The 12784-nt window shown below is 31.5% G+C and overlaps 1 protein-coding gene across 1 annotated transcript in view; it reads left to right on the top strand.

The window, feature by feature from the left end:
- Positions 1-12784, top strand: part of LRRIQ3 (leucine rich repeats and IQ motif containing 3) — a 154942-nt gene that overhangs the window by 54163 nt on the left and 87995 nt on the right. Inside the window, exon 4 of the mRNA XM_063105773.1 lies at positions 78-234. Within this exon, the coding sequence (XP_062961843.1) occupies positions 78-234 (157 nt within the window). The remainder of the gene's footprint in view (positions 1-77; positions 235-12784) is intronic.

Here is a 12784-nt window from a genome sequence, read left to right as displayed (position 1 = left end):
GTGAACTCATGAGTACTTTTCACATTTTTTTTGGCTAAAAACTAATGGATAGCTTCTCCCTACCCCCATGTTTTCAGCCCCTTGTATTTGTGTAAAAAAAAGCAAGAAAAAATTATTAGAGAATATGAAACAAAATGGATTCACGTAACCGAAGGATATGAAGATAAGCTCTTTAAGGATATCCTTTTCAAGCCTGAAACTAATATTAAAGGAAAGCCTGCACATTGGAAACATGTAAGCAAAACTATTTTATTACTTTTCTTTGAAATATTTTTATTTAACATTTTAGAATTATAATTTGCCTAGCATTAGTAAAAATTTCTTCAATCTCTTAATTATCTTCAATTATTAATATTCTCCTTTTCTTGATGTGAGAAAGCATGTGTAATAGAGTTTTGTGATGTGAGAAAAGCCATATAATAATGTAGTACAATATAATTTTTATGGTTCCTTAATAATTCTTACTAAAACTATTTTATAATTTATACTTTGTATATATGTTGTTTTATTTAGTCATTGCAAGTAGTGTTAATGATGTAAAACCTCTTCTCAGTGGTTCAAAACAAAAGGAAATATTTAGTTCACTAAAGACTGATAATTCTATACATAGTATAACATTCATTTAATGTTTTATGCTAAATCATAGCTTGCTTTGAGGACATAATGAAAATAGAAAAAAAATATTTTTATCGAGTGCCTACTATGTATCAGGCATTGTGCTATATATTTTGTTATGTGGTATGTAATCACAACACCATAAGATAGGTATTTTTAACTTTTTTGATAAATATGAAAATTAAGACTTGACTCCATGTCTTTTGACTTCAGAGTTAGTGCTTTTTCTATCCTTAGAGTTTTGTTTTGATTTGGACATTAGGTAACTGTAGAAATGAAGACAAGACTTAACGTTATAGTAGAATTAACTAGAGTGAACTTTTTGTAATTTCCAATACTGTGTTTGTGATAAATAAATAACCTTTGTATGTGGACCTGCTCCTGAATAGCATGAACTACAGATGTTTCCATCACACCAGCATGATTAGAAGGGACTACAAAAGGTCTAGATTGTCATTAGTCTGAATTCAATGTAAATGAGGACCTGTGTTTAGATATAGCACAAGAATGTCCTCAAGTTCTTAAATCCTACAAAAGTTATCCATTGAATAAAAACATAGGTTTGAAAGGCAAATGTATACTAATCAAACTTTTCCCTCATCAGCACTAAGTGATAATTGTATTAATTTGTTTCAAATGATAGTATGCTCTATAAAATTGTAAAGTTCATGTGAGCTATCTTTTGAATCTCTGTGTAAAATATAAACTCATTGACTTCAAAGAACGCCACCTGCTTTTTTATATACTTTATACAGAGCATTTATATACTTTATACAGACTTTCAGTAGATGATGTGTATTGATAACCAATTTCTTGTATATTGATAACTAATTTGGATACAGTGATAACCAGTGTGTGTGTGTATATAAACATATACATATGTATTGTATTGTGGCAAATGACTATTATATGTGCTTGAATAGGAATTAAATATCATTTTACAAAGATTGTTTTCTTTAATACTTGTATTTATGAAGTTACATAGAATTGCCATTGTCAAGACTTTATAAGTATTTAAAATGTTAAAAAGTTTGGGTAAGATATATTTATTATAAAGAGTTTTCTAAATTTCTTTCATATTATTAATAATTCTGTGCTAACCACATCAATATTAATGCCACTTTTTAAGAACTATTCTTTCATATTCTATGAATATATGCATTATTCTATACTTTTTAATTGTTTATAGCCATCATTCATGGACCATTATAGAAGTTTTTTTCAGCCCAATTTCTCAAAGTAATTGAAATTGTTTTTAATTATAAGTTTCATTTTTTGATGAATCATTCCTTCGTCTGTATAAAAATGGCCTTCAGAAAGAAAGACCACAGTAGTGCGTTGGTCTTGCAGAAGGAGAGAACATTCCTTGGACTACAAAGTGGAGTGGGGGAAAATGGGGCGGTGGAAGGGGGTTGGAGGTGAGGATAATCGTGTGGGGGACACAGGGTACAAAAGCAATTTCTGGTATTGGGTATGCTGCCAGTATGAATCTGGCCGTCACCTCATGCCACAAGGGTGACAATCAGCATTGTACCTCATGAATATTCATAATAAAATAAATAAATTTTTAAAAAGTAAAACAAACAAACAACAACAAAAAAAATGGCCTTCATCCTTTTGTTGGCTTCATTTGTAGTTTCCTTTTCAGCTCATTTACTTGATATACTATTCTTTTTATCATTCTCTACCAGTCACCTACCTAGTTTCTTGTGCCTTGAAGTTTGGTTTATTAGACCCTATAGTAAGAACAATTGATACCAGAGAGTGCCTAAAAGAACCTAGGACCTAGGGAACAGTGAAAGCGTGAGGGGGTAGGGAAAGGGGTGGAAGTGAGAAAACACCAGCATTTAATACTGGGAGTTCATAAAAAAAGAAAAAGAAAAAAAAGATACTATAAGCAAAGCAATAGAATGGATTAGCCAAGAATAGAATTTAAGTTTCAATAATTAGATGAAGTAACCAGTGTCTGAATCTGTTCCTGTTTTGGGATGAAATATGCTTAATATAAAGGGCTTAAATTTTCCCATTTCCCTGGTAACCTAAAGTGGAAAGAACTAGAGGAGTGGGTTCAAGTTACATTCATTTAGGATATGACGTGCTACAAAACCAGAAATGCAAATAAACTTTCAGTGTGATACAGACAAAAAGTTACGAGCCATGAGGAAGGCATCTGATAAAAGAAACTTGGTCAGAATAGAAAAAAATTGACAATGTGGAACAATTGGCTAGGGACATTATTTATCCATGGCTTATAGATATTAATCAGAGGGTGGTTGCTTCTTCTGCAGATTAGGCTGATGTAAATACAGAATTAAGGTAGTTCAATTAGATCAAGTTTTAAAGAAACTTGGATACTATTATATGGATTTTAGGGAAATCTGAATATTATTTAGATGGATTTTGCTGGGATACCCAAGAATATTTAAAATCTGCTTTGGCATAGTCAGTCCTTTTCCTTGAAGGTTATTGAGGAAATTATATGTATGCACAGGGAATAATCAAAACACAGCAATTCCCCACTGGGACTTTGGCCTCAAATTCCTTGAAAAATTGTAGTAATTGAGGCTGGACTATGAGATAATTTCTCCATTGTCTATACTTTGTTGGCATGAATAGTCACTTATTTATTGCCTATATTTCAAACATGAATTTTTGATGGCATATTAAGTATGAAATAAAGTCACACCCGTTAGAACCAAAAAGAAAGAGATTCAGAGGCAGGTGTGTGTGTGCGTGTGTGTGTGTGGGGGGGTGTTGGGTAGGGCAGTTTGCCATAATATTTATGTGAGAGGCAGTCTAGCTTCTCTCTTTTCCTATGTTCCCCCACCCCCTACACACAGCTGAGGCTTTCTTAAGCTGCTTTAGTTAATATGTTATGAAGGAGACAATACTTCTGTAATGTAAACAAATGATGGCCAGAAACTTTTATTACTTTAAGCTCATGAACAAAAAGAAAGAACAAGTGTATGTGTCATGGATTTCTGTCTTCTTTGACAGCCCACCTCCTAGAATCATGTGATCTTTTTCTTAGAACTTGAACAATATCCTCCCTCCTTGTGCATGAAGACTGGAAATTCACACCCTTTCGTTTTCTTGACTTTTCTTCTGGAGATCATACTTGGTTCTCTCTTGTTATCAACAAAAGGAAAAAAGTGATTTATAGAGTAATCCAATACAACTTCTCTGGAAGGAATTTCTTATTTGTAACCATTTCTAACACGTTCAGTATTCCTGTCTTATACTCCTTTATGGCACTGTATATGTCCAGGAAACACCTGACATAGTCTAATGTGACACTCAGCTATACTAAAGTATGATTTATTTTAGAACTATTGATTTGGTTGAATTCTAGAATATTTTTATGGATTTTTTCCTTGCTTCCAAAGATTTATTTTTTTGCATAAATAAGACTGATGGAACTATATGCATACCATTTTGAATATTATTTTTGTAAAACAAAATAAAATAAAATGTTTTCAAATACAATCCTTTCTGTGAATTCTTTCCATTAATTATTATTAAATGTATTCTTCTAAATATATACATATACATGTATTTTTAACCTGAAAGACTGTTTATATTTTAATATATTATAATTTTAATAATGGCTTAAACACATAAATGAATCAACTTTTTAATTATACCACAAATTCATGAAAAAATAAATTAAAGCATAGTTATCAAGTTAATAGAGGTTATTAAAGTGGTAAAATTTTAGGTGATTATTGCTTTCTAACAGTTTACATATTTTTTAAACCAAATATGTTTTATTTACAAATTAACAATTAAAAAGATTTTCATTGTGGATAAAAAGATTTTACCTATTTTTTTATAACATAAATATAGAAATATTGCCTTTAGGAACCTCTATTACATATCATATGCCACGTCATTGGTTCTCTTTTTAATTAATAAACTTTTTTAGAGCAGTTTTATGTTCATAGCAAAATCAAGAGGAAATACACAGAGTTCTCACATATGCTTTGTCCTCACAAAGGCCCAACCTCCCCACTATCGACGTCCTGCACCACGGTGGTACATTTGTTTCAACTGATAAAACTACAATGACATATTATTACCTAAACTCCATGGTTTAGATGGAGGTTCACGCACGATGTTGTACATTCTGTGGGTTATAATAAATGTACAATGACATATCCACTATTGTATTATCATACAGAATTGTTTCACTGCCCTAAAAAAATCCTTTGTTCTCTGCCTGTTTATCCTTCCCTCTCTACCTAACCCCTGGCAACCACTGATCTTTTTACTGTCTCTGTTGTTTTGCCTTTTGGAAACATACAGTATGTAGCCTTTTCACGTTGGCTTCTTTCACTTATTAATGTGTTTTTAAGTTTCCACCATGCTTTTCTATGGCTAGATAGCTCAATTTTTAGCACTAAATAACGTTCCATTGTCTGTGAGTTTATCCATTCACCTACTGAAGGACATCTTGGTTGCTTACAAGTTCTGGCAATTATGGATAAAGCTGCTATAAAATTCACGTGCAGGTTTTTGTGTGGGCATAAGTTTTTAGTTCACTTGGATAAATATCAAGATACACAATTGCTGGCCTGTATGTTAAGAGTATATTTAGTTTTGTAAAATACTGCCAAACTGTCTTCCATAGTGGCTGCACAATTTTGCAGTCCCAACAGCAATGAATAAGAGTTCCTGTTGCTCCACACCCTCACCAGCTTTTGGTGGTGTCAGTGTTTTGCATTTTGGCCATTCTAATAGGTATGTAGTAGTAGTGGTACCTTATTGTTGCTTTAAATTTACAATTGCCTTAATGACATGTGATGTTGAACATCTTTTCATATGATTACTTGCCATCTGTATATCTTCTTTGATGAGGTGTAGTTCTCTTTTTACTATAAAAATGAAATGATTTGTTACATGGTCTTTATAAGTAAGAGAGGAAAGAGAAGGATTCACCTAAGTAAGGACTACTGCATTGCACAGAAGTACATTTACATCACAGTATATGTAGACTACATTCCCTAGAATTGTGCAGAACACAGCTGGATAGTCAGGGAAGTTGGGTGAGGTTGCTGTAATTTTATACATCCAATAACTAATCATATTTGATTGTATTTAGTATTTCACATGGACTTTACATTGAGGCAAATATGGGAGACAGAGGAAGAGAATAATTAGTTCCATAATATTATAAGACAAGGAATAGTTAATCTACTGCTTACCCTCTTTATCTAGTTTCACAGTAAATAATACTAAGAAAATATTGAGAGGGTTGATCCTATTTAGGAGATGGGGAATTGGTTGCTTCATTTTATTATGTGGGGTGTTACAAAACCTTAATGTGTTAGTCCATTTTTGTGTTGCTATAACAGAATAATTGAGACTGGTAATTTATGAAGAAAAGAGATTTATTTGGCTAATGATTCTGTAACAGCTGCATTTAGCTCAGTCTCAGGCTGCTTCTACTCATGGCAAAAAGTGACAGGCAACTGGCATGTGTGGAGATCCCATGTTGAGAGAGGAAGCAAGAGAGAGAGAGAGGGAAGGTACTAGGCTACTTTTAACAATCAGCTCTAGCAGGAACTAATTTATTCCTGTGAGAGCTCACTATCTGACCCCCTCATCCCCTTTCCCAGAGAGGGAATTAATCTATTCATGAGGGATCTGCTCCCATGACCAAAACATCTCCCAACACTACCACATTGGGGATCAGATTTCAACATGAGTTTTTGGGAGTCAAAAATATCCAAACTGTATCACTTATGGATACATATTTTTATTTTTGATTAATTTATTTTATTATTTTGTGAAGTATTTGTGTTTCCTAATACTGTCAAGTACCTATATTATCAGTGAGCTTCTGGAATGTTATTCTAGCTTATATAATCCTAAGAAAGAAGCTTTGTAATAGCATTCTTATATCTTCTCTAAAAACTGCCTCTTGTTATTGTCTAACAGTCATTTTTGTGCCCTCCTACCAATACAGTTTATTTAAAATGAGTATTTATTGAATACTTACAATGTCCCTAACACCTTATAAAAATTGGAATTAAAGAAGTTCTTTACTGGAACTTGTAGGGGATGGAAAAGGGCTAGGAAAAACTCACTGGTCAGGGACTGATTTTATAAAGTGTAGAATTGAGAGAAGCATATAAATTCAAGTCCAATTTAGTAAGCAGTCAGTCAGTCTCCCAATTCTAATGGGTCTCATTAAAGGAGTTGGAATTGTCCTATTAAGACTTCTGGGAAGTAGTGACTCTTAGTACAAGATATTTATCAGAAGAACCTATAAAGGCAGATGCTAGGGCTACTGGAGGCTAAGAATAACTCAATTTAAGTTTAATTCAGCCTTCTTTTGAGGTCCAAAGATGCAATATTAATGGCTTAGAAGGGAGGCTGTAGCTTAATGACCCTGTGAGCACATAAGGGGCTAAAACCAACAATTTAATGAAGATTTGCAGTTATTTATAACATGCTTACTAGGTATAAGGCCCTCTGCTAGTCACTCATAGTAAAAATAAAATAAATAAGACATATTCCCTTTGGTCAAAGATTTTACTGAATCCAAATGGGGAAGACTTTGGAATTAGCTTGAATAATACTAAGACAGATAAATACAAGGACACCATTTGTGGCTGCTCAGATGCAAGGAGTATGGTTAGCTGAGAGCTCCAGTTGTTAGTTTCCTCAGAGTCCTCCACTGCTTTCAAACCAAGGTAATACTATTCTCCAGGCAGCCTCCAGCCAATTATTATGGCAGCATTACAGGGACCTGGCCATTGGTGCTTAGTGTGAAACTAGAACTTTCAGATGGACAAACTTTGCTCCAGAGCTCCCTGTTGGATTTGCAGAGACTTTGGCTCTTCCTGCTTAATCCTGCTTCCTTCATTTTCCTTTAACAAGTGTTACTTCTCAATAAACCTTTTGCATTTCTAATTCTGTCTTAGTATTTCTTTTCTGGTGAAAACAACCTGTGAAACCATTTATTAGGCATGTGGATAAAAAAGGTTTGAAACCAAGAAATTGCAGATAAAATTAGTTTTGAGAGCAGCATGTGGATGCTAGATTAATACATAATCTGAGATGCAAACCCATGATGAGGGTTGCCAAGGTCAATTGAAAGATCACTAGGGAAGAGAGAGAGCTGAACAGAGGATTTACCTAATGCCATAACACATCCCAGAATAGGGATAGGGAAAGGGAAAGAGAAAGAGACGGGTACTAAGGAAGAAGTGCTCATATTACTGCTCAACAAAATACTTTGTGCATTCAAATTAGTGATGGAAAATTAAGTGACTTAAATTTGAGACAGATCGAAATTAGAGAAGAGTTATAAGGAAGATCATTACAAATTTCAGGTGGTAAGTTTACTGGTTTCTTTTAACACCTCACTTTAAAAAGTCAGTTCTATTGGTCCCATCCCCATAAGAATCTTAATATCAAACTTGCAATACATCATCTCTCTCTTAGGAATCCACAAGACAAATATAAATACAAATGTAAATAAAATTTCTTTATTCTTAGTATTCTTCACTGGCGTGTCCGTCTTTTCCCTTATTGAAAATATTATTAATTTTTTTGTAGTCATAGCTGCTTCTCAGCTATTCACACAGAACATTCACATATCTGCAAGCTATTAAGACCCTCTAGAGCCAATTAGGGAACAACTGGCAGTGTATTTATAGACCTGCTTTTGTTAAAATGCACAATTTGAAAGGAAACTTTTGTTCTATGTGTAAAGGCACTGCGTCCACAGTTCCATAAACTACAAGGAGTATTCCTACCTGAATTAATTCATGGAGAGGCTAGAAACCTACCTGGAATCCTTCAGCTTAGTTCTCTTCAGTACTCAGGATTTCTCTGTCTTTTGGGGTAACTGATTCAGAAGGGATGCCTAATTTTATACAAAGCTGAAAGCTGGCTTACATTTCTGTCCTTTTATTTTTGTCTGCCTCATTTTCTAGACTTTAAGCCATAATTCCACTCTTTCTTGTCTTAAAACAGATTTTCTGGCATGGTCTATGTTCTGTATTTCTGAAGCCCTATTCCTGTTGCACATTTCCAGACATTTCTCCTTTTGGTTCTTCTTCTCTTGCCTAGAAATGAACTAAATTTCTTGAAGTCTCTTTTCTGAATAAACCTGTTCCTATTACCATAATTTGTGCTAATATGCTCCAAACTCTTCATTGTTCTTCTAAATCTCATCTCGTGGCTCATCTGCTTTTCTCTCTTAAATCACAATTTGATAGTTCATTTAAAAAAATAAATAAGACTTAAATGATTTTGAAGAATTACTTACCTCCTTTCGAAATACCTAAACTAGTAAACCAACAGATTTTTATTGAAAGCATACATATTTTGTATTACCATACTTATCATTAGTGAAGGTAAATTTGTTTTTATATTGATCATGTTTGTTTCTTACTTTGTGACTTATTTCATTTTCCTTGTTTATTTTCTTTATTCATTTATAATTTTTCTTCCTTGTTCTATTGACATGGTGTTGTTATACAGGCTTTTAGTCCATTTAACTTGAAAAGGATCATTTCAGTGAAATTTGCCGTCATTTATTTTCAATTTACCATTTGTGTATTAGATTTATTTATGGTGTTTTTTTTTCTATTCAGAAACTTTTGACTTTAGTTTAGTCAAATCAGAATATTTTGGGGATTTCTATTCATTATATAATGGTTAAAAAATCCTTCCAAACCCCAAGATTATTTTTTAAAAAAATGATTTTTAAAATTCTAACATTTTCCTGGTTTTTCTTACATATACACCCTTATTTCATTTAAAAATTATTTCAGTTTTGGATTCTGGGAGGGATAAAACTTTATATTTTTATATATAGTAGTTAAATTATGCCAACACCATTTTAAAGCTATTTTTTATCAGGTATTTTAAATAATGTCTTTAACTCTTATGATATTCTTCTTGTATCTATTTATTTGGAAACAGTATCATTTTAATATTCTAGTTTAATGATATTAATATTTGATGAGGTGAGTCATCCTTTATTATTATCAGCTATTCTGGTGCTTTATTTCTTTAAATGAAACAAAATAATTTTTTTATAATAAAAGTTTGTATTTTTTAATAGCATTATATTTAGAAACTAATTATGTGAGAATAGATATTACAATATTGGGTGTTCTAATTAAGGACCACTGTGTACATCTTCATTTATTCAATTATTCTTACAACTTTAAATAAGTCGTTTAGTTTTATTTACACAGTTCTTGTAGATTAAGATAACTTAAAAAAACTTTGTTTTTACTAAGAATTGAAAATATTTTGAATTATAATTTCAAACTAATATTTTTATAAAAGAGCATGTTGATTTTTCTAGTTGCTATTTTCTGAGTTTGAAATTATTTTTCAGTTGATTCTGCTAGATTTTCAAAGTATGCCTTAGAAAATGATCATTTTTCTATTCCTTTCCTACAAGCATACTTTTTGTTATTTTTTCTTGTTTTATTTAGTTGGCTTGAAATTCTGCAATAATATTGGTGGCAAGTGAGTACTCTATTGTTATTTCTTGATGCTATGCCACTATTATTTCATCATGAAATATGACATTGGAACTTTCTGATATGTACTCTTTATCACATTAAAAAAGTTATTACTGAGATGCTTGTATAAATATAAAGCATAATTAGCTGTTGAATATTATCACATGCCTTTTCAGACTCCATTAAGAGTCTTTATTTTTTTCTTTAATATATTAAGTTAATAAATCAATATATTTTGTTATTTTGAATCATATTTGCATTCTTGAAACAAGCCTTAGTCATTGTGTGTCTTTGTTTAAACAGTAAACGCTCAATTGAGTTTGTTTATACTTAGTTTAAGATTTTTCCTTCTTTAATCATAAATTTAATTGTTTTGGTTTTTGTACCTACTTTTTGAGGTGTTAGTATCAGGACAATGGTCAATATTACAAGTTTTCTCTTTTTCTTATGCTTTGGAACAATTTAAGGAATATAAAAGTTAGGTCTGCTTTGAATATTTACTAGTAAGATTTGCCCATAAAATTGTCAAGTTCCTGTGACTTTTTAGTGTGTAAATCTTTGACAACAACTTTTTGTCATTTATTATTGTTATACAATGATCCAGGGTTTAAGAGTCTCCAAATTGCATTTTTTACGTTCTTGAGAATTTTCATGCATTTTGATTGACTTTCCTATAATCAGTCCAATTATGTGAGATTTACCTGTATAGTTACTCTGTATAATAGTGGTTCTCAAAGTGTAGTTCAGGAACCTCTGTGGGTTACTGATATCCTTTTATGCAACCCACCATGCCAAAATAACTTTAATAATAATAAAAAGACAGAATTTGCTTTTTTCACTCTTATTCTGTCGTCAGTGTATTTTGGAGTTTTTCCAAAGGCTGCATGACATGTGATAATAAGAGATTGGATGTATAAGCATATATGAAAATCTGTCTTCTATTATGCCAGACACTGAATAATTCTCAAAAATATTGAACATTCTCACTCTTCTCACTAATTTTTTTGAAATATAGTTATGTTTTATGAAAATAAGTAATTTATATGAATATGATATGGGTTTATTATTTTTAAATAAATTAATAAACATCTTAAACTTTTAATTTCTAGTATGGCAAGTATCGAAAGATATGAAACACATGAACAAAAGATCTTTGGGGCCCTCATAATTTTTAAAAGTATAAAGGAGTCTTGTTACCAAAATGTTTTAGAGTATCTGCTAAATATCTACTCCATCAGATGTAATTTTATCATTTCTTTTTAATGAAACTATATAATGATAAAGTAACACTTTAGCTAAGAATTATTTGTATAAACCTATTCATTAGTAGTAATGACCTAAATGTATATTTATTTATTTTTTATTTGCTATATCTCATGTGGCCATGGTACAGCTGTGCATGGCTATAATTTTAGAGTACAAAAGTACCCTAAATTTAATATACTGTTGAAATAAATAAGCTAGAATTTTTACTCATTAGCTAGAATTCCTGTGTTTAATGTCAGTTGCTCATGAGGCTTATTTAGGCATCATCTGTTTACCAAAGTTTATTTTAGATCTCTTAGTTTTAATAGTTCACAACACATGTATCTTTAAATGACTCTATCATTACTATATTTTAAAAACAGAATTTTGTCATGTATGTAATGGGTATGTATTTAGAGACACCAGTAAAAGTTAAAGTGAACAGTTCTATGATAGAAATAAAATAAAAGGAAGGGAGTACTTTAGTTAGGATTAGAAGTAATTACTCCTAATAGCAGTGACTTAAATAAGCAGACATTTTTCTCTAATATAAAAGTCAGTGCAGAGCTGCTATACCAGCTATTTTTTTCCCCTTCAGGGTCCTTAACTCTTTCTATTCTGTTGCTCCTTCATACATACCCTCTACTTTCTTTCAAGGTCATCTCATGCTTCATAATAGCTTCAACAGAAACAGTCGTTATGACTTTATTCTAACCAGAAGCAAAGAAGAGGGATAAAAAGAGCAGAGAAGTCCAATATTGGTGATGATTCCTATTACTTAATGGTAGGAAATAAAAGTACTATTTGGAGAAAAGTACTTTCATTCTAGAGTACAAAATTCTCTCAAATAATATTTCAAATACAGTGAGCAATACACAAGACCCAAGCTATTGAAATTGATAGACATAGGCTATGTAGCTACTCTGCTTAATATGTATAAAGAAAAGACAAGTTTTGCGTATCTGCAGGATAACAAAAGAAAACTTAAAAATGAAACAAAAGTTTTTTGAATAACAACAAAAAAACAAAACATGTTAAACTTCAGAAGAAATCAATAGCAATTAAGAACTAAAATAAATCAGTCCAATGGCAAATTACACACAGCCAACAAGAGAATTAGTGAGCTGGAAGAGTAGTTGGAAAAAAATTTACAGAAAACATCAAGAAGAAACCAAAAAATAAAATATATAGAATAGAAAAGAAGGAAGAATACACATTCATTAGTAATAAATAACAAACATCATATCACAAGATTTTTGGCATCAGTGCAACCTAGTTTTGTTTTAAATGTATTAGATAAATACCTTAATAATTCAGGTAGAAAATTGTATGCCATCTGATATCTAGTTATCAATTTTATTTTGTAATATTGTGTCATAACATTACATCTTTATTAATGACTTTCTTTTTTTCTTTCTTTCTGTAATGAC

The sequence above is a fragment of the Cynocephalus volans genome, chromosome 8, assembly GCF_027409185.1.
Source record: "Cynocephalus volans isolate mCynVol1 chromosome 8, mCynVol1.pri, whole genome shotgun sequence".
Lineage (NCBI taxonomy): Eukaryota > Metazoa > Chordata > Mammalia > Dermoptera > Cynocephalidae > Cynocephalus > Cynocephalus volans.
Note: the sequence above shows the minus strand (reverse complement) of the source record. Positions and strands in the feature narration are given on the sequence as shown.